Below are 23,524 nucleotides of genomic sequence, written 5' to 3'. Positions count from 1 at the left end.
TTTTTTGATTATGAAAGTTATATACATGAACTTGTACCACATCTGGAAAGTGCAGAAAACCAAAAAGAAAACAAAAATGATCTAAAATTCCATCATTAAAAGAGAAAAACCCTGTCAATACTTTCTATAGTTGTATCATTAAACTCAGGCTCTTAATAGTTTAGGACTCTAAACTATTATTTTTTACCCCTCAAACAATTTTTCTTTCATTGTTAGATTTTTATTTTTAAGAACAGTTTGAGGTTTACAGAAAAAGTGCAGTTTCCATATATTTCCCCCAAAAGTTACCCCTATTAATATTTTGCATTAATGTGATACTTTTGTTCTATTTGATGATCTATATTTGATACGTTCCCGGTAAGATTTTAAATAATGTAAAGATTGTGGTAGAACCCCGCACTAGTGACAGTGTTTTAGTTCTGGGAGGTGCTTAAGAATGCAGCTAATCCCAACCTAGTCATTATGACGATATTTTTTATGATGAAATGAGGATATGGAGCCTGAAACACGGTCCTATTTTAACGATACATATTTTAATCTTTTACAAAAATAAGTCCTTAATCAAGACTTTGTTTCTTTGGGCTTAGTGCAATGTCTTTCTGAACTTTTCCTAATTTTTTATATCTTGTGGGGTTTGATCAAAGTTTTATTTTGGTCGTGTGAAGAATAGAAAATGAAACATTTAAAAATGTGCTCCCGATGATCACTATTACTAAAATAAAGAGAAAAAAAATAATAACTAAAGTCCACAGTTAACATTCTTTGTGTCATACAGTTTTATGGGTTTTGACAAATGCGTAAAGTCATGTATCCACCATTACAGGATCATACAGGGTAGTTTCATGGCATAACAATGCCCTGTACCCCACCTATTCATCCCATGCACCCCTTCCTCCTGAGCTCCAGGCGACCCTGATCTTTTGCCTGTCTCTATAGTTCTGCCTGTTCCAGAATGTCATGGAGTGGGAGTCATGCAGTATGTAGCCTTTTCAGATGGCTTCCTTCACTTAGCCATATGTGCTTTACACATTAGGCTTTGAAGATGTTCCAACATAACTGAACTGTTTCAGCAGCTGCATAATGATAGCCTGTCACCGGGATGTACCAAGTTTATCGGAAATTTGAAATGTCCCAATTTTATGCTATTATTTTCTTGTGAAAAATACCCTTTTCACATGTATCTTGGTTTGATTCTTGAGATGACTTCAAGAATCATCAAGTCATTAAGTACAGGCATTTTAAATGTTCCAATGATAACTCACAGATTCTTCATAGATACATTCCCTATGGAGAAACACATGGATTGGGGTGGAAGAGAATAAACATGAAGAAGTTACAAGTCCAATCAGAGAAATTTACTACTGAAGTTGCCCTATAAAAACTGGTGAATTCTGGGATGCTTCCCACCTTTAAAAATACATATAGGCATTTCTCCAAGGTTCTACAGTCTCTAGAAAATCATCTTAGCCATCAGCCCTTTGCTGAGGATGCTGGGGGCTTGTTTGAGCAGGGGGCCCTTTGTTCTAATATATTTGGTATTTGAAGTGTCCACCAAGTAGTAGCTAATTAGAAAAAAACCGTCATGGTCTTATCCCACCCCTTTGGCTCAGAACCGAGTTCAAAATGCAGGTGGATGCCTCAAAACCCGCTGGGGGTGGGTGATTAATCTTTAAAACCACAGGCTTCTGACTGCCCCCCCACGCCTTTCCCCACAGACAGACAGATATGCAGTCAAACAATGGGCCTTTACCTCTAATTTTAGCCATTTTAAAAACAGATACTTCAATTAACAACTTAATTTTACTGCATATTTTTAGCTGAAGATATTGCTCTATTTTTCTTTTAAACTCAGCATGAACCTGAGAAATGCTCCATATTTCTCTCTTTCTGCAGCCTTTCTGAATCCAAATACCAAAGTTCCACTGATACCCTACTCCAAGTGATTCCTGAGGAAATCTTATGCCCTTTCTTTGACTTAGGTCTTTGCTCTAACATTTGGGTTTTTATTACCATTAGCATAATTTACTGCCATTATTTACTATGACAATTAAATAAAGCAAAAGACTTTAAAAACCTGAAGACGTAATGCACATGGGGTATTTCATTAAAAGGAGATGGGCTGGAAGATGAGTGTTCCCGGTAAGATTTTAAATAATGTAAAGATTGTGGTAGAACCCCGCACTAGTGACAGTGTTTTAGTTCTGGGAGGTGCTTAAGAATGCAGCTAATCCCAACCTAGTCATTATGACGATATTTTTTATGATGAAATGAGGATATGGAGCCTGAAACACGGTCCTATTTTAACGATACATATTTTAATCTTTTACAAAAATAAGTCCTTAATCAAGACTTTGTTTCTTTGGGCTTAGTGCAATGTCTTTCTGAACTTTTCCTAATTTTTTATATCTTGTGGGGTTTGATCAAAGTTTTATTTTGGTCGTGTGAAGAATAGAAAATGAAACATTTAAAAATGTGCTCCCGATGATCACTATTACTAAAATAAAGAGAAAAAAAAAAAAAGGTCAGTAATTAGTGATCCATTTTGGAAGGGAAGGCCAGGAAATATAAATTTAGTATCTGTGAGGCTGTTCAATTTTGCTTATTTAGAAAGCCGAGGCAGTGGGGTGGTGAGGGGGAGGTGCTGCAGAGGCTGACTGCCTGGGTTTGAATCCCTGCCCCAAGGCTCTGGGTGACCTTCAGCAAGTCCCTGAATTTCTCTGCAAAGGCAAATACTAACACCTACCTCATCCGTTTGCCTTGAGGATTAAACAAGGGAAATAATGGCGCGGAGCAGGCAGGGCCCTCGCGCCCACCTCCCCACCCTCCACCTGAGCCCACTGGAGAAGCCTGGTGTGTCAGAGACTGGGCAGGTCACTCTCTTTTCCCGGCTTCTGTTTTTCTACCTACATAAAGGAAGTCAGGGAAGAAAGCAGACTGGTTACAAGTCTATGCTCTGAAGTCAGACTGGAGCCTCCTCAGGCATGTCTCTTCCCTTCTCTAGGCCTCAGTTTTCTCATCTATAAAATGGCAAGGTTACCAACATCCATCTCTTCGGACTACTTGGAAATCCAATGTGGTAACCACCTAATAAACATAGCATGGGGTCAGGCAAACAGTAACAGCTCAGTCAACATTAGTTGTTCCTGTTACACCACAACCACTGCCGCCACCACTGCCATTATTTTATTATCATTGATACCAATAAAGTGGTTTAGGACAGTCCTGTAAACCCCTAAAGAAGTTCTCATGTGGAAAACAAAAGGGAATCATCTGGATCACAGTCAGTTTAATGTTCCCCCTGGCAAACAAGGATAACCCAGGCCATTTTCTAATCTTGGGCTCTCTGGATACTTCACCCAAGGGTGAAGCATGTCCACACAGTGGGGTGGACATGCTTTGCCCCATACTTTCCCAGGCCTTCTGTGCTGACTCACTCTAACCTCTCCTCCCAAAGCTGGCAAAGAGAGCCATGCAGAGAAGGCTCCTCTCCAAGTGTGCCAGGGAAAGTGGGGAAAGTCCAGCTGGACTTTTTAAGGCCCCTCCCTAAACCAGAAGCCTATCATGAGGATGGGGGCGGGGGGGGGAGGCGGTGCTGGCTAGTGGTGGAATGGATCCAAAGCCGCAGGTTCTAGACAAGAGGGAAACGTAATTCTAAGACTCTAGACTGCAGCTAGAGCTGGATCATTTCACTCAGACCTGTTTCCTCAGCAACCAGGGAGCTTAGATGGGGAATGTGTCTGACTCAACACAAAAATATCACTAGCCCGGAGGGAAACTGAACTTACTGTGCCTGGGTGTATGCAGTTGGCACTAGCAGCCTGGAATCTTAGACCTGGAGTGGATCCTGAAGGTATCTTAGATCTAACTTCTGCTCAGTATAGCCCCTTGCTTACCCCTCCCTGTCCCCACACTCAAACCCCCTTCCCCATGAAAGAAGCTGAGAACTTCCAGTGGTGGGGGCATGCCACAGCATAAGCAAAACATTTTTGAATAATTCTAATTGATGGAAAGTTTTCCTGTTGAGTTGGAATTCTGGTTTCCCTGCAATCCTGGGTCCCTTGGTTTTAGTCTTGGCCTCTGGAGTAAAACAGAACCTGCATCTTGTCTACAACAGTTTCCTCAATAAATGAAGTGGTCCTTCCACTCTCTTCCATCTCCACCATCCCCTAAGTCCTTCAATACCAGCTGCTATCCTCTTGAAACATTCTTAAAATCTTCATATATGGATTTTATGGAGATCACATTCAAAAAATACTACTAACAAACAGATCTTAGGAATAAAAAAGCTATTTAAAAACAAGTTATACTTTATACAACTTACTCTCTAATCTATTGGTAGCCAGATAGATTAGATTCATAGTAGATGGATAGATAGAATGATATGGCAAATGTGGCAAATGTTAAAAGTTGGTGGATATGGGTATTGGGGTGGGGGGGTGATGCTGAGTTCTCCACAAGGATTTTGAATTATTTTTGCAAGTGTTCTGTAAGTTTGAACTTATTTCAAAATAAAAAAATTTTTGAAGTTGTATTTATTTGCTTATTGAAAATAAAGAGCAGGAGCCATAGCACTAGATTTAGCTAATGACCAATGGCTTGAATTCAAAAAGCACTTTTCCAAAAACGTTGGCCCATATGATTCTTGATAAATCTTTACCTCCAAGGAGAAGAAATAATTGTTAGTAACTGTAAAAGGCACTTTTAATGGCCACAGAACTAAAGTCAAGGAACAATAACCCGTCAGTTCTTCCATATGTCTCATACACATGTGCATGTGGATTTGCCGTAAAATTAGTGTGTTTCAGGGCCCCACTTGCATAGGCCCCTGGGAGAGGCTCTAGCAACATTTGTATTCACAATTTTGTATTCTTTTTCTTAAAATGATATCCAAAACTATACACTATAGGCTTCATAAAATCTAGATATACCCGTTGCGTGCAGGCACACACACGACCTATGCAGCCCACGCGCACATATACACACACACACACACATGTACACCTGCAGAAAACATACAATTTTGTATTGATGATCATGATATGAAAAATCAGGCACCCACTTGGAGGATCCTACATTTTATTATTTTATGAGCAATTTGTTTTGAACAGATAGTAGATAGAGAGAACAAAATTGCTGCAAGTTGCCTTATCAATCTTACTAATGTGTGAAGACCAGGAACACAAAGAGGCTCTTTGGAGGTTAAATGTACCTAAATTTCATTACTTATGGAGGCGCTGTAGGCTTTTGGGCTCTGAGCAAGGCAGTCCAAGTTTGAACCCTGCCTCCTTTATTTATCAGTTGCCTTCCCTTAGGCAAACTATTTATCCCCTTTGAGCCTTCATTAAGGCTTAGTTCAGCATTCTTTTCTATAAAATTAGAACAAATGCCACAGACTTGGCAGGGCTGTTATGAGGATTAAATGAAACGATGTGTACAAAGCAATAGCTCTGTGTCTGCTATAATGTGTGTAACCAACGGGTACCTTTTGTGATCATGATGCTTATTAACAGAAGTTACCAAAAAAATTGGGTTAAAAAACTATTTACTTTGCCTCTGCACCTATATTTTTAAAGTACATGCATAAATTTCACAAACCTGCATCCATATGTATGGAATTCCCACTCCCCATCTGACATCATTTCATGCAGACGTTTGTATTTCACAGACATACAGACGTGTCTCTCTCTTTCAGTCTCTCTTTAATGCACAGATATCTTCAACTTCTCTCTGTAATTCTTCCCTTTAGCATTTAAGCAATTTCAAGTTTTTCCTGTCTTCAAATACACACACACACACACACCCCTTGTCCTCGTCTTCCCTTTCTCTCCAGGTGCTGCTCCTGTTCTCCTCCTCGTCACAGCCAAACTTCCCAGAGGAGCCAGCCAACTCTGTTAGCTGTACTTCCTCATGCTCTGCTCCTCAGGTCCCTTGTTCTGGCTTCCACTCCAAGCCTTCTCCAAACTGCTGTTGCTGAGGTCACCCACCCTGTTGTCAAATCCAGGGACCTCTGGGTGCCACATTTATCCGTAGTAACCAATCATGGCTTCCCTCCTCTTGGAACACCGAGACTTCAGAGATTCCTACTACTGGTTTTCTTCTCGTCTCTCTGGCTCTTTGTCCTTTGCTAACCCTTTAATATTAAGGCTCCCCAGGGCTCGCACTATTCTTTCCTCCAGGTAAGCTCATCTTCTCCCATGGTCTCAATCAGTACACCTGAGCCAAATTCACTGCAGCCAGGCATTCCTTCCGAAGTCCAGAACTGTATTCACCTATCCCCGGACACCTCCACCTGAATATCCTACAGACACTACATATTTACCATGCCTAAAATAGAAGTCTTTACAAACCTGATAGTGCTCCCTAGTTTAGTAAATGCCAGGCTGATGAGGCCAGAAATCTGGGAGTAATTTTAACTCCCCTTTCCAGCTCAAACAATGTCTTAATTGGTCACCAAAATCCACAGACTCTGCCTTCTAAAGATTCTTTGAATTACCCCCTTCTCTCTGCTGGGCCCACCACCATTGCTCCTTGACGCCAGCCAAACTGCCCACATCCATGGTTCACCTTTGCACCTCGTCATGCCAATCCTCTACTTAAAACCTTGAACAGCTTCCACCTGACCTTAAAATAATATTTAAAATCCTGAGCATGATCTTCAAGGCCACATATAATTTGCTGAATAAATAATAAATGAGTGATGGAATGAATGGCTATAAAGTTATGGTATATTCATTTATATTTACATTACCTGAGTTTGTCTAGCCAGTCCCACAGTGGGGCTGCGGGGTCAGGCATTTCCGTGTTTTTGGATTGTTTGCTTGGGATATCAACTGTGGAATGGAATTATCAGTGGAAGGGTACAAGTAGTTTTAATATTCTTATAATATACTGCTTGTATAGAAGGCTGGAAGCAATGTATAGTGTCATCTGCAATGCTACCTACAGCCTCTCCAATAGGGTTTCACAACTTTTAATTTTTTGAGTTTGGAAGATTAAAACAGGAACCTTAACACTGCTAAAATTTGCATTTTTCAGGCAATGGTTTACTATGTACACATTGTTACATATAGATTATCTGTGGTGACACATTCTTAAATCTACAAATAGTTCTTTCTTTATTTTTATTCAGAGATTCTGGTTTCTTTCTGACCTATTAATTAAAAAAAAAAAAAAAGTGCCTGACATGCTTGTCAAAAAATTTTCTCTGTTGAATCCTTTCTGCCTGTGATAGATTCAAGATGAAGCCCCAGTGTGCTGGCTTGAAATGATGTATGTACCCTAGAAAAGTCATGTTTTAATCCTAATTCCATTTTGTAAAGGCAGCTGTTTCTTCTAATCCCTATTCAGTACTGTAGGTTTGAGACTGCAATTAGATCATCTCTCTGGAGATGTGATTCAATCAAGAGTGGTTGTTAAACTGGATTAGGTGATGACATGTCTCCACCCATTTGGGTGGGTCTTGATGAGTTCATGGGAATCCTATAAAAGAGGAAGCATTTTGGAGAAAGCCAGGAGAGATTCAGAGAGAGCAGAGCAGAACGACATAACCATGAGAAGCAGAGTCCACCAGCCAGCAACCTTTGGAGATGAAGAAGGAAAATTTCTCCTGGGGAGGTTCATGAAATAGGAATCCAGGAGAAGAAGCTAGCAGATAATGCTGTGTTCGCCATGTGCCCTTCTAGATGACAGAGGAACCCTGACTGTGTTTGTCATGTGCCCTTCCAACTGAAAGAGAAGCCCTATGTTTGCCATGTGCCTTCTCACTTGAGAGAGAAACCCTGAACTTCATCAGCCTTTCTGAGCCAAGGTATCATTCCCTGGATGCCTTAGATTGGACACTTCTATAGACTTGTTTTAATTGGAACATTTTCTTGGCCTTAGAACTGTAAACTAGCAAGTTATTAAATTCCCCTTTTTTAAAGCCATTCTGTTTCTGGCATATTGCATTCCAGCAACTAGCAAACTAGAACACCCAGATTTCAGGTCCTTATGTTACATCATAAATTCAACAGTGAAAATACTGTGGCAGTACAGGGGTGGGGGAATCCTACTGGTGGCCACAGAGGCCCATTTCTGTTATGGGATTGCTTGGCTTTCTTATGCTGCCTGATCCTATTTTCCAGTTCCATTCAATCCATTTTTATAGGCCAAATTACAAACCCTTTTAATTTGATAGTACCCATAAAATAATCTTTTACTTAGGATCAAATACTTGAAATTTAGCTTACTATCTATGTCTTGGATATAGAAACCCCGAAAAACAGGGGGCAGGATATGAGAAAATCTGAATATTGTATTAGGACAAGAATAAATGCATTAGAAAGAAGATACAGTAAGGTGATTGCCTTTAGTTGGAAACAGAATATAAGGTAAGATAAAACAATAAGCTCTTGAGGAAATAAAAGCATTGTGAAATGGTAAGTGTGTGCTTTATTATAGGAAGTGCTGTCTGTTTTACATATGGTATAACTACTTTATATGACAGCAGGATCAGTTATTACTACCATTTCACAACTGGGACAAATGAAGTGCTAAGAAATTAAATACTTTCCCATAATTGACTTATCTAATCACTTCTCTGGTATGAAATGCACATTTTACCTTGTTCAAAGACATAGTGAGAGAAGAAAGGGACAACCCTGGGTATCTTTTCAGTCAAGCATCACGACTACCCTCACACTTCAAGGTTACGAATCCCCTTCTTTGCACTAGACCCTTGGACTCCATGACTTAATTCTAAACAGCCAGTTGACACACCACTCAATGTAGCAAACCAGCTACCACTGCTTGAGAGAAATTAGCAAGCAAGCTGGTCCCAGTAACTGTGTGTAGATAAAGACCAGTACTTTTAACTTAACCTTGAAAGGGTATTTCACTGTATTTGAAAGACACAAGCAAAGCATATTTCCAAAGACAAAAGTCTAGGTGGGTTGGAAGTGGAAGAAATAATTTTCAAAATCACACTTTAGTGTATTAAAAGACTGATTTACTAAGTAAAATTTCAACCTATTTTTGCTGAAGTGAATTGAAGGAACTTTAAAAATATGTTTCTCTTTTAGTATGGGAGGGAGAGTTTAAGGTGAATGAAATAAATAGCTAGTATTTTCTTTGTTCACTTAAATAATGGGTATATAAGTCCATTCCACCTAAATGTCATGGAATGAATAACTCTAAATAAGTTAATATAAATGCTTGTCTGTTCCTTCTTGTTAATGAATTTTCTCAGAGTCTCAAAGTAGTCAAGTAATCAAATATACCTCTGAATTTAAATGATGCCACAACTGTTTAATATTGTTCCTTTCTAGCTTAAGGACTAGGTGAAATTATCCTGCCCATGCAAAGTTTTATAAAATTGGATTCCCTTTACATTTGTTCTTTAGCTTTGCAAATGTTATAAATTCGTCATCTCATATTCCTGTGATTGGGAGAATATTCCAAAGAAAATAATCCATTTATCTTCAACTGTGAAATCCTCTGTTTGGAGACCAGATGGTTATTTAAAGCACATTCCAAATGTTCCCTGTTTTATTCTAGTGGTTGAAAATGGAAGAACCTTGTCCTGGAAGCGGAAGAGATAAGTGTAGTATGTTAAATTGGTCAGAGCATGTGGAATTCAGAGAGGCTACTATATTTGGACCTGAGGTATGTTAATATTTTGGGTAATTATAGCACATTGAGTCCAGTTCTCTCCTTTCTGTATTTGAGTTGAGTTGTGTAAAGGAATAATATTCTCAGAGACAGAGAGTGTAATTCTGGGTGTGGCCAAGCAGGAAGGGAGTTTGAGTGGAAGGTATAAACAGCGTGGAGAGAAGCTGCTGCTGATTCACCTTAGCAGGGGAAAAAAAAAACTGAAGGAAAGACAACAGGAAAAAAATTGGGTAAAGTGTAAATTTTACAATACATATAGGGTGGAGGAGATCAAAGTAATTATTCAATGTCTGCAAGGTCGGAGGCTGAACTGTTCACTTGAAGCTTAAAAACGGCTTCTGTGGTTGAAATTGGGTTGAAGGGAGCTTATGACCCACACAGCGAAACCCCTCATTTTATGGGCAAGGAAAAGAAAGGCTAAATGAAGTGATAAGTCTGTGGAAGAGTCACATCTAACTGGACCTCAGGACTTCTACTCCACCAAACTGCTGCAGCAGAAGTCTGTGTCAGAAGCAGCCGTGGGAAAACACTACATCTGAGAAATGATCTATGTACACCTTGTCTCTGCCGAAGGAGAAGGCTAGTAGCTACATCACGGCCTTTATCATCCCTACGGGGTGGCCACTTCGAGAGAAGGGTCATCTCAACGCCTTCCTAGTTCTGGCCTCCAAATCTTCACACTTCTTTTCTGTCTTTTGCAATGAATATTCTTGTAGCCCCCATTAGTGGGTATCACTGTGAAATTTTGTCCATGGCTATCTGGTTGATACCTTAGTTAAATTAACTACAATATAAACTTATCTTTATTTCAAGTTCATAAATATCAGTCTGATAGGGATGATGTTCATACATCTATTACTCCTGGTTCTGGCCTGACTCTTGTTTCAGATTTCCAACTGCAGAACAGGACAAGTCTTCCAGAATATACTGGTGTTGCTTGTCCCAAAAGGAACTCTTACTGCTACTTCCAAGTCAGATCCCCATCTTAGCTAAACACTTTGTGTCTGAAGTACCACTACTTTGGTCTCACAGATTCAGTTCGGGACTTCAAAGTCTCTTATGAGGATTGTAGCAATAGCACTCTAACCAAGTTTTCTTGCATTGAGGGCCCAATGAGTTCACTGCTACCAAAGGGAGAACACCAACCATATCATTCTCATCAAAATCTCACATTACCTGGAAAATAAAATCTAAACTTCTTAATCTGGACTTTAATCTGGGTCATAACCAATATTTACTGGGGGGTCATCTGGCTGTCAGACTCAGTGCTAGATGCTGGAGACATGACAGCTTCAAAGGACATAATCCCTGCCCTCATTGGCCCTCCACTGTAGGGGGAGGTCACAGAATGGAAAACAATCACCTATAGCACAGTGTGTGTGTGTGTGTGTGTGTGTCTACTTGCATGAGTATGTGTGTGTGTGTGAGTATTTCTGTGCATATGTATGACATGGGGCCATGACAGAAGCAGCAGAGAATTATCTGGGATAAAAGAGGAACAGTATCTAACACAGACTGAGGTGGAGGGAGGTAGGGGAAACGAAGGAGGGTTGGAATTGGGGAAGAAGGAATGGGAGTCATGGGAGGCTTTTCTGGAGAAAGTCAGCAGAGCTTGAAATATGAGGAGGCAATTAGACAAAGAGGGGGAGGGATGATGGGGTAAGGAATAAATAGTGTATCAAACAGAAGGCCTAGTATGTGCATGCAGCTCTACACCAAACTCCTTCCTCACACAAACGGGCTTACTCTTTCCCCTTAATCCTCTTCCTCATCTCTCTTCTCCTGACCTTTCAAAGCTTTCAAAGTCAGGTTTCACTACCATTATCCTTGAGCTTCCTTTGACAATCAGCTAGAAACTGCTTTTCCCATTCCTGAACTCCTTTAGTTCAAACCTCTTCTCTCTTGCACAGAGGAGCTCAGAGAATACTCATGGAATGGACTTCTACTGCCACAACGTAAGTGTGGTCCACAACACCAGTGTCTGCATAGGGCATCAGCCTTAGCGGCTCCTGCCTCTTCCATCCATCAGGTGTTTTCTCACAGTCAGCCAAATATCCTAGGCTAATGCTGTTCTAAATACCCGGAATGTTCCTCTTCTCTCCTCTGCCTATTGAATTCCATCCATTGCTTTAGGTTCAAAAGCAATCTACTTCCCCTCTCATGAGACCCACCTTACTCTGCTCTCTCCCTTTTCCAGCGTTCTTTGTCCTTTAGGGTCAATGCAATCCTGCCTCGCTAACTGGACAATAACTTCCTGGAGAGTAGGATTATCCTTCTGGCCCACCTCAGCAAGGCTTGACAAAGTGACAAGGAACTATGGACAGGCTTTCACATCTTTTCTTCCTGCTTTGAGCAGAGAGAACCAAGTTTCATAAGCAAAGCTGAGCGGTCAATGAGGAGAAGAAATTAATGATAAAAGAAGTACCTGAGATATGACCAGGGGGGAATTTACAGTCTCCAAAAATCTTGACCAGAGTCTCAGTCAAATCAAGTCAAAACACATCATTATGTTTTCTACAGCTAGCTTTACATGAATGGTTTCACTGGAACACTAAAGAGTCAGATTTTTTTTTCCCCTCCAGATATGTAATTTTGCCTGTTTGAGAACATCTTTTAGTTTCCACTGTAACTGAAAAGGGGAGTATTTTGCAATAAATTAAAAGGAACTATTTAAGGCAGTGTTATTTATTTTGGTTGCTGCACAGTTCTCTTATTCTGGGACTACTCTGAGGACCAATGATTTTGGGACAAAATGTTTCAGGAATGTTTGTTTCCCTCATTAAAGATTATGTTTTCAGCAACACAAACTCTCGAGTTTCAGTAAAATGTGTACTTTTGGGGAAAATTCCCCTTTAGCACGCCCTTCTATAAAGTGGTCTGCTGCAACTGGGAAGAGCAGAGGAGGCACAGTTCTGTATCCCCATCTCCTGTGATGGGGGAACCTTTCTTACAGGATGGCTGGTTTATTAACTTCTTTCTGACAAGCCTCCAGGAAGAAAGAAGAGTTGAACAGAGTTGGGGACTGAGCCTGGGCATCAGGCAGGATCTTTGCCTTTGCTAAGGAAAAAAAGTGACTGCCAGATAAATTACATCAAAGTCACGGTCTGCAGTGAGACTTCTGAGAATGAACTCATTTTGGTGTTTCAATAATTAACCCCTCGAGAGGCACCAACCTGACCCCAAAGTTCCCCTTTGACACATGGAGTTCCTAGGAACCTATCTTCAGAATGCCTTTAAGCTTTAAGAAATGAGACTGAGAAGGCTATTTGATTTGAACTTTTAATGGTATTAGCAATACACTGTACAGGTACAAATGCTGGTAACTGAATTAAATATTCCAATATGGTTTTAAGAGCCCTTCTTTTGACAAAACATCCCCATCTGATGTGCCTGGGGAAATTTCCACTTGTATTTTTAGGATTTCTTCAAGCTACAAAACGTGCTACATAAAAAAATTCAGGACTTCCAAAGGAAATCACCTGAAGCATTTTGAGTTTATTTCTAAACTTACCTTGACTACTAAGATCTCCACAATGCCCAGTCCTTATCTCAGTTTCCTTGTTTCTACTTTCCTTTTCCCTCTACCTACCTTAGCAATGCTCATTCCCCTCTCTCCTGCCTTTGGAGAGAAACAAGGAATTGTTTCAGCCGTTCAGCAGTGACACTCACTCCTAGGAATCTCTTTTAGCCCTCAGAATCATGGGCAAAGTAGAATGGCAGGGAGGAGTGGCATTTTTTTTTCTCTATTTGGTGGTACAACTATTTCCCTTAATTTCCAATATCTAAAATAAGTGGGTTTCTTTTCTTACCCTGTTAGGTTTCCTCTTGACCTGGAGGCTCTTCTATTCTCCTCAGAATGGCTTATTTCAGCAGATCTTCCACCTACTGAGCTGCCCTTGTGCTCAAGATGAGCTACTGTGGAGACTACCTGGCTGGGGAGGGGCTGGTGGACAAGACTAACAGATTTTCCAAGCTGACACACATCCAGAGTCCAGAGTCTCACCTGAATGAGGAGATCGATAGCGAAAGTCCTCTTTGGTCAGCAGCAGGAGAGCTTTGCCATTCATTTCAAATGTGTTGCTGTCAATTGGCCTTAAAGAAAACTCATTTTCAGCCCACTTGAGCCACTGGGCTACGTCATCCCTGCTCCAGTAAATTGGCTGCAAGCCTGGTGGAGAGAGAGAGAGCAAGGCAGAAACAGAGAGAGAGAGAAAAAAAAACGGTCTTGTCAGTTAGACAGTTGGAATTAAGGGAAACTATCTCTGAATAGTTAATGAAATTGAGTCTCCATGTCTGAAGAGCTCTTCTGTTCAACTCTTGTGCCCCAGGTTAAAACTCTAGCTTCAAAAGCACCAAAGTGTGCTGTCAGAGTAACTTCATTTGGAGGAAAATAGGATAACCTTTTTACATCTTCCATGGATTGCAGGTCTTAGAGCCCTTCCTTGCCCAGGGGCTAGCCTGCTTCTACGGTTGCCCTAAAGGTGCAGCTCTGTGGCAGCCTGTAGAGGACATGAGGGCTCAGCATCATGGCAAAACTCAACTCGCCCTGAGGGGACGTTAGCAATCTAAGTCTCACCCGGAGTCCTTTCGCAGTGAGAATGTTCCAGAGCTGGGCTTGACCTTCCCAGGCTGCCAAATAATGAAGCGTCCCTTAAAACTTCTTCCAGGAAGAGCAATTTGCTCAGCCTCTGGGAAACTATCGGGCGAGCCTCTGGGAATGAGAGGGCAAGGTAAGGATAAAAGTTCTTTTGCCTCATTGTCCTACTTGCTGATGTCTGAACTTCCTGGTGAGGGCGAGTAGGACCGGAGTGGGTCAGGAGGAGGGCTGGAGCCAAGGCTAAGAGGATGGCCCAGACTAGCTCTCTGGAAGCCTGATTAGTGAATCCATATATTTATTTTATTTTGCTGCTGTGGGAAATCTTTGATATATAATTCAAGTGGTTATAATAGTATGTACAAAGTGTGGTCTGGGGACTCCCTGGGATTCCCCCAAGATCTTTTCAGGGTGTTTATGAAGCCAAAACTCTTTTCATAATAATATTATGATATTTTTTGCCTTTTCCACTCTCATTCTTTAACGAGTATATAGTGGAATTTTCCAGAGGCTGCATGACATGTGATATTGCAACAGATTGAATGCAGAAGCAGATATGAGAATTCGGCCATCTTCTATTAAGTTAGACATTCAAAAGGTTGGCAAAAATGTAAAACAATGCCACGCTTATCATTAAATTTAATTGTTCTGGAAAATATATGCATAAATACATATTTATATCAATATATTGTTTTTTCCAATAAATTAATAAATATTTTATAAATTCTCAGTTTTTATTTCCAATACGGTAAATATAGATAAGATAGAAACCACATAAATAAGCAAAGCTCTTGAGTCTTCAATATTTTTGAAGAACATAAAGGCATACTGAGACCAAAAAGTTTGAAAACTGCTGGGTTGGAAGAAGCCTGATGCTCAAGACAGCTTCATTCTCTACAGTCATATTGTGTGATTCAAGAGTTCATTTAAAGTACAGCAGAATCAGTGTTTGCCAAGTGGTGCTTCAGTCTCTACATAAAAGTGACTTAAACTTGCTAAGGAGGTTCCATGAATGTGCTATAAAAGTGTCCTTTGGTTTTATCCTTCACCCTTAAGCCAGGTATCACAAAGAACTATGCTTGTCTACTGGGTGGGCTGGGTGGCAAGTGAATGGCTCAGCACTCCCTGGACAGTGTCTAGGGCCACTGGGTATGATTGTTGACTCTGCTTCCCAAGTGGCTCCTCTGTGAAATGCTGGGGTTTTGAAGAATGGTACCTGGCCAGCTTCCCCTAATGCTGTGTTATTCCTTTCAAACCTAGTTCATCTTGTATGGCACCAGTAAAGAACTATAGGTACTGGAATACTTGGAAATGGACAGTTAAGAGTTGTTTCTTGGTTTCTAAGCTTTATGGCCATTTTCTTTTCTTATGAAAAGATAAAGAATAGTATTAGAATAATTTGAAGTATGTTACTGCTTCCTGGTCTTTAGAGAAAAACATGGCCACTAAAGGATTTGAGGTTTGTTTTTGACCCTTGACCAGGCCAGGAAACACTCCTTGTTAAAAATGGTCCACGGACATAGGAGGTGCTCAGCTCTTTGCAAACCCTTTGCTAATTCAAGTCCAAATCACAGTGAGGTAGGATCAAGGTGGATCGGCAAAATCTCAACTTTTGAACTGTGAAAAAAAAACTTAACATTTACTTCCTACTGTCAGTACTGTCATTTTTGAACAAGAACAGCATGGTGACTTGTTCTTTTGGACTTTGGCCTTCATCCCCTTCCAACGAAGACTGTGACTACAGTTGGCCAATAGGTGCAAACATGAGGTGCCAGCCAGCCTTGGAGTAGGAAAGAGCCTGGTGGTGAGAGGAAGATGCTGGGTTGGAAACAGGAAAAAGTATGGGGTAGCTTATTGGCAGCGTAGGTGCCAAAGCAAATACAGAACCGAATCCTGCCTGGGAGGGGAAATGAGAACAAAATGCTGAAGTTTCTGCAGAGGACACTCTGAAAAGGAGGGAGGCGGGTGAGAAGGGGGTGGGGGATGCAAATAGTAATTTGAAGGTTCTTTATATTCTATGGAAGAAAATACTCATGAGTAATCTTTTCCCTAAATACAAGAAGAGTCACACACTCCAAACAGGCGTGCCAGTTAAGAACAACAGTTTCTCTTTTCACTTCCCATTAATCTCTCCCACAGCCCTGCCACTGCAGAGACCAGGGCCATTACACGGAAATCCCCTCACCGGGAACCAACCCCAGGGATCTGGGTTTGTTTGCAAGACCGTAACACCCAGTGTGTTACAGTCGGTCGAGGGAATACCATTACGATCCATGAGTTTACAGAAGTGACCCTTCAGACTCAGCTGCCTGCTGAAGGCTACTCAATAAAGGCAGGTGGTGGACTTATTCACTGAGTTGGAGTGGAGCTTGATAAATTTAGTGTTCAAGGTCATCCCGTTGATCTTGTCATTTTAATTAAATAGGATAAAAAGGTTCTGGTGTAGGGTGTGTTTTACAATTCTAATTGAATAAAAATAAGCGTTTCCCCCCAAACCTAAAGACTCTAAGTCTTGGGGGCATGATGGGGTCTAAATGGAATAAAGCCTTATTCCTGGGGGGCAGCTCTATCTCATCAGGACCATTTAACTTACTATTTATTTATTAAGCATGTTTATATATCTAACAGTATTCTAAGTACTTTATAAATATTAGTTCATTTAGTTGTATGCCCCCCCCAAAATTCAATGAGATAAGGTTTCAGTGAGGCAACCAAGGTCCAGAGCATTTAAAGGATTTACCCAAGATCACATAGCTGCAGCAAAAAAAAAAAAAGGGCTGAGATTTGAACCCAGGCAGCCTGGTTTCAGAGTCAGGATTCTTACCCAATACAGTAAGTTTACACAATTGTGGTGGTTTAGAGCTCTATGCACCCTGGATAAACATGTTCTTAATGCTAATCCATTCCTGTGGGTTTGAACCCATTGGAAGCAGGACCTATTGATGAGGTTACTTCATTTAAGGTGTGGTCCGCCTCAGTCAGGGTGAGTCTTAATCTTAATACTAGATCCTTTATGAACAGAATGAAATTCAGACACAGAGCGAGAAAGCCAGAGGGAAGCCAGAAGCTGAACATCAACACAATTTGAGAGAGAAAGGAGGGACCAGGAAATACCACCATGTACCTTGCCATGTGATAAGCTAAAGACCAAGGATCACCAGCAGCCAGCCCCAGAATCCCACAGTCTTTGGACAGCAGGCCTCATTGAACTGTTTCCTAATCTCAAAACCATTATATACCCATTTCATGGTATTTGCTTAAGCAAGCAAGCAAACTAAAACAATAATGCATTTCCTATCCAGCTCCAGAACTATGATTTTCTTTTACCATCTTCTAGGGATTCTACCAGGGTGAATGGAATCCACTCCTTCAAGCAAGACTTAGCTCCTTGGAAGCTTTCTCCAATTATCAGCAGACTAAAAGTATGGCAAAAAGTCTGTAAATTCCTGGAGAAGTAGATTTATGCATGGAAAAGCTGAAGGAGGTACTCTGCTTTGAACAGATCCCAGAATAAAGCACTGCCTTCACTGGCTAACTGCTCAGAGGCACTCACTACTCACAGCCAGTCTCTGATGCTGTCTCGCAACTTCATGGGGCTCACAGTGAGAGAAAGTCACAGAAGCTGCATGGGCAAGATGAGGGAGGACAGGGGTATAAATCTCCATGGCAGCATGGGACATGACTCCTGGGGATGAGCCTGGCTCTAGCAATATGGAAGTGAGAAGATTTTCTGGACCAAAAGGGGGAAAAGAAATGAAACAAAGTTTTGAGTGGTTGAGAGATTTTAAATAGAGTTGAGAGGTCATTCTGGAGGTTATTCTTATGTAGTATATGGAGCTCCCTTTTCAGTTTCTGGTATGAGAATAGCTAGAAGGAAATACCTGAAACTGTTGAACTGTCATCTAATAGCCTTGATTCTTGAAGATGACTGTCTAACTATAGAGCTTTGAAGGTATGTTTGCGTGATTGTGAAAACCTTGTGACTAATACTCCCTTTTTCCAGTGTATGGACAGATGAGTAAAAAAAAAGAAAAAAAAAAAAAAGGAAAGATAAAAAATAAACGATGGGGGATTCTGGAGGGCATGGGATGTTTTGGGTGTTCATTTTTACTTTTATTTTTAATTTTTTTTGGAGTAACGAAAATGTTCAAAAATCGATTGTGACAATACACAGCTATATGATGATACTGTGAACCACTGATTGTACAACTTGGAAGAGTATATGGTATGTGAATATATATCTTAATTAAAAAAAAAGACGAGGGAGGAGTGTAGGCACTACTTGCATATAACCAGCTTTATGGTTATCTCCGCAGCTTTTGACTTACAAAGTTGAAGAGTATAGATGCTAATAATTGCTGGGAAAAATAAAATAAAAGACACACAAACACACCAGCAAGCACTGTGCATCTATGTAGTGCTAATCCTTGTGCACTAACAAGCCTGCAAGAGCCATATTAAGACCAGCATTCTAAGTGCCAATTAATTTCAGAGAATATTTGAGAAGAATTTTGGACAGAAGAATTGAACTTGTTAGGATTAAGGAAATTACTAAGAATTCAACTGCACTTTTTCCCCCAAGTGGGTCAAGTTAAGTTCGCTGTGCCATACCCTTCAAGGGCACGCCTGAGCCCTTAAACTTTTTTCTAATATTTCTTCAGTTAAAGGTCCATGATGGCAGGTAAATTAACAAGCACATTTTTACCCATAGTTCAGACTTTCTGAGCGATGCTTAAACTAATGATGAAAAGCCTGGATTTTTATTCCCAGATCTGTCATTAATTAACAAGCAGTTCTGGGCAGACCACTCCTTTTCTCTCTGGCTCAGTGATTTCATCTGCAAAATGAGGGGCTTAGAGTGTGTGATCGCCATTCCCTTCTGGGTTTAATATAGACAGTATGCTCCTATTTAATGTGAATTCTAGAAACCAAAAATACAAATGGTCAGGATCTGCCCTCCCTGCCCCCCCCCCCGACTCTTCTACACTCATGACAATGATCTAGAGATTCTGTAACTTCCTGAAGGATCTTCTAAGTCACAGCAGACAGATTAAATTATCTTAAATAGAGTTTGGTGCTTAAGAGTGTTTTATTATTTTCTAACTCTTAAAAGTTATAATCCAGCTCTGGAAATAATAAACATAACAGCTTGCATCTGTACAGGACTTTGGAGTTTATAAGGTGCTTTTGCATGTACTACTGCATGTCGTTCTCACAAAAGCCCAATGAAATCTGTTGTATTCTCATTCCAAGTTTATAGTTAAGGAAACAGGGTGCTCAGAAGTCATTAGATGACTTTACTGGTTTGCGTAACACTCAGCTCAAGCTCTTTTGCTACAGTATCCATTCAACAAAAATACCCTTTAACCTAAACTTTCTATATAAATATCGATTTGCTCTAGATTTTATGGTGTAGAGAACAGAATCTTAAAATATGAAAGATGGAAGACAGCTCAGAGATGATCTAGTCCAACCTCTACCTCATCTTACTGGTTAGAAAACTGAAAGCCAGAAAAGTTAGGAGAATGGACAAAAGTCACTAGTCAAGAAATGAAAAACCTGCCCCAGATCTGCTGACTCTTTCCAACGTCGTATGTTGTTTCAAAACTCAATTTGATAACACAGAGCAATTCCACAACCCTTCATATAAGTGACGACAGTTATCATTTCCTTGTTTAGTCACCTTGCCTCTCCAGACTGAACATCCTTCTTTGGTCCAACCATAACTCCTACGTTAGAGTTTGAGACTGTCACCCCCTGGCTGCCTTCTCCAGAGATCCTGTTTGGTGTTCAGTCCTAATCCTACACCAGGAGTCGGACTTGCACTTTCCTTCCTCTGGACAAAATGCTTCTATTGATAATAACTACTGAGCACTTACACTGGATGTTCATGATTACTGTTCTCATTTGCAGTCAAGAAAGCTGCGGCACCCTAAGATGGTAGAACTAGGATTGAAACCAAGATAGTCTAGCTCTAGAGTCCTAGTTCTTAATGTCTCACCAAAGTGCTTCTCAGCTTAATAATAACAGTAAGCACAAGAACTCATTGTGTACCAGACGATTCTGTAAGATAGGAATGATCACTGTCCCTATTCACAGAAAAGAAAACGGAGGCACAGGGATGTGCCTGCCTAAAGTCATATGGTCAGGAAATGGAAGAGCCAAGATTTGAACCTAGGTAGTCTTGCCCAAAGCCCATGTTATTATTTGTCTCTCTTTTATGCTTATTTGGTGTTGTGGTAGATTCATCAAATTAAGCACATGGTTTAAAAAAGAGAAAAATATAAGTAATTGTGTGAACTTTAATACTGGTTAAGAGCATGCAGGCTCTGAGCACCAGCAAGGAGCCCCTATTTCCTAGCTGTGTGACCTTGAGTAAGTCATTTAACCTCTGTGCCTAATTTGCTTCAACTGAAAATCGGGATAAACCAGTTCCTACCTTACAGGGTTGTTGTAAGGAATAGCTTTCAACCCTGTGAAGTAAGTATTGCTTAATCACAAATTATTATCAAATTTGCAGATGGTATAAAGATAGTATAAAGTAAGATTATAAAAATGATGATATAAAACACATAGAACAGTAGCTTGCATAGCGCAAGCATTTACTACATATTAACTATTATTTTTAGTACTGCTAATATTGCTCTTATTAATTTTACAGTCTCTTTCATGCATATATACAGCTGGTGTTTGAAACCCTAACTGCAAGAATGTACGTTAATCAATATTAGATTTCATCTTATTTTTAACCATCATTCCGGTCTGCTGCATGCTCTCCGGATTTCAATCTATTTGTAGTATCATCTGTACTTTGTAGCTTTATGTCATGCACAACTTGGAAAAGCATCTGTCGCCTTAACAGGTCACTGACAAAGGGTTGCTCAGGTGAGGGGTGAGGTAGGAGCACTTTGGTGACATGAGAGCCACCTCCTTCCAGATGAGCATGGTCAACCACTGGCTCCTTTTGGGTAGAGCTGGTCAATGGTCAGTCTAGCTAAATATTCTGTATATTTGGACTATATCTTCCAAGCTCGCACATTAAAGTACCATCAGAAATTCAATGAAATACCTTTGTTAGGCCCATAAATGTTATAACTAGAAATTATGCAGCAACCTTACTGAAGAGGAAAAAGAAAAAGAGAAGGAGCAGGTGGTTGGCTCCTAAGGGATAACTTTTCCCGAGGTGCTCATAACATATCTGTTTGAATATCTTTCCTCAATTTCATCTGGAAGTTATTTAAGAATAGTTGTCTCCACATGCACTGCCTTCTGTCCCCCACTCCCCAAAACTCTACTCTAAATATCAGGTGCCTCTTCCATTTCCCACAACCCTTAGAGCTGTCATGGCTTATCTTTTACCCTTCTAAGTTTTCTATCCTGGAGTGTCATTTGTCTGGGCCAAGAGCCTTGGATTCATTTAAATAACTTAGATTCACTTTTGCAATCAATTCACCATCCTGGGCTCTCTTCATGTCAGTATTTGTACTACCTGTTTTAGTCTGAGAATCATTCTTTGTGATGGTAGACAAAGAAGAGAGAAGTTGGACAGTTTTGTTTTCTCTTTGCCATTTATTAATATTACCCCATCCAACCTAATCACCATGCTAATACCATCCTCCTTCTTACTCAATCCCCTCAACAAACTTCTTATGTACTTAAGCATCTTTCACAGACTTCAGTTCATTTAGTTTTAACATTCTAACCAAAGAAATTCTCTTTAATATTTCGTTTGTCAGTAACTAATTTCTTTATTCATTATATACATAATTATATAGTACATAATTTTTTTTTTAATTGAGCTCATGAGACTAGTATTCATATAGCAGTGGCAATAAAAATTAGCAAGACCTTTATGGCAAACTATCTGGTAATATTTTTAGAGACCTATAATGTTAAATTCTGAGTATTTATATAATTTAGAAGACAGAAAACTGTTTCATGCAGAAAGATGTTCATTGCTGTGAAATCTTTCACACTGAAAAACTGGGGACATTAATAAAGGAATAGTTAAGTAAAATATGGACATCACTGAGAGAAAGTTATGCAGCCAATAAAATATTTATTAAGATTATTCATAAGGAAAACCACAAATTGTAAGAGTGTGTGAATAGATATATTGTAATCTCAAACAATGCACAGAAAACTACTATAATGAAACAGAAATATATTATAGCAATTGTCCATAAATAGAATTGTATGTGATGTTTATTCTTGTCTCCTTTTCATTTTTTATTTCCAAATCTTTATAGTAAGCATCTGCTACTTTTTATATGCAGGGGAACAAAATCTATTTAAACATTGAGCTCATCAGAAAATGCCCCCAATGCAGCCTCATCAGATTCTTTAGCTGTCTCCCTACCTTCTCATTCCAGTAAGAGTCATGTGCAGTTGATAAGTCGCAAGGTCTTTAAGAGTACCCTGACTCTCTCGAGTTGTGTTTTAGAATTTCTGATCATGGGATCACAAGTACTTTTTCCCCTACATTTTCATAAATCTGCCTTCTTAAAATCAAGAGAACACATCTAATCATGCCTTTTATTTCCCTTCCCCAATTCTAAGATGTTTTCATTCTCATTAAAAGTTGCCATTATGTGTACTCCACCAATCAATTCTTCCTTATTTATGAGACTTGAGTCCAAACTAGAAGTGTCCCTCCTTGCTTCTTCTACCCTCTGGGAGATAAAATCACTAACCCTTATGTTAAGAGTTTACAGTGTAAATGTATGGAGCGGAAAGAGATTTCTGAGTGATTTTCACACCATGCCTGGCAGTCCCCAGGTTGTCTGCAGAGTCAATGTGCTTTACCAGGTAATTCACCCTGACCAGCTCTGCAGTCCACAGCAGGAACACATCTCCTCTCATCCCTGATGCTGTTCTGGTCACCAACTCCAGTTCTGGCTTTGACAGTCAGAGGACACTTCAGAACTGTGTGGTTCTTTACAACAGACTTCCCACATCATGTCATCCCACCGACCGTTCTGTGGGGGAGCCGAGGCTGGCACAGCTGTGTCTGCAGAAGGGACTGAAGCTCAGAGAGGTGGAGGGGCTTTCCCAAGGGCACATGAGCCAAAGACCAGAACTCCAGGCCTCTGTGTCATGGCTGTGAACTTCCTCTGGGTCAAAAGAAGCAATGGATATAAAAAGCCCCTTGCACTCTAAATGGGCTGTAAAAACACAAGGGAACTAGGCATAATAATCACCAACTCCATTTCTGAGGCAGGCCAGGCTTCACTGTAGATCCAGAGCCCTGAGCAGTGCCCAGGGAGCAGCTTGTGACTGCTG

At 40.3% G+C, this 23,524-nt stretch overlaps 1 protein-coding gene across 7 annotated transcripts in view; it reads right to left on the bottom strand.

Annotated features, from left to right (window-relative positions):
* Positions 1 to 23,524, bottom strand: part of ETV6 (ETS variant transcription factor 6) — a 242,566-nt gene that overhangs the window by 40,515 nt on the left and 178,527 nt on the right. For 5 of the 7 annotated variants that reach the window (XM_077170075.1, XM_077170076.1, XM_077170079.1 and 2 more), the window contains one exon: positions 13,652 to 13,816. In XM_077170075.1, the coding sequence (XP_077026190.1) occupies positions 13,652 to 13,816 (165 nt within the window). Of the gene's footprint in view, positions 1 to 13,651; positions 13,817 to 14,224; positions 14,871 to 23,524 lie in introns of those variants that run through there. The other 2 variants (XM_077170073.1, XM_077170074.1) reach the window with 2 other exon arrangements.

This window comes from Tamandua tetradactyla, chromosome 7 (genome assembly GCF_023851605.1).
Source record: "Tamandua tetradactyla isolate mTamTet1 chromosome 7, mTamTet1.pri, whole genome shotgun sequence".
NCBI lineage: Eukaryota > Metazoa > Chordata > Mammalia > Pilosa > Myrmecophagidae > Tamandua > Tamandua tetradactyla.
This window is presented reverse-complemented; position numbering and strand designations above follow the sequence as displayed.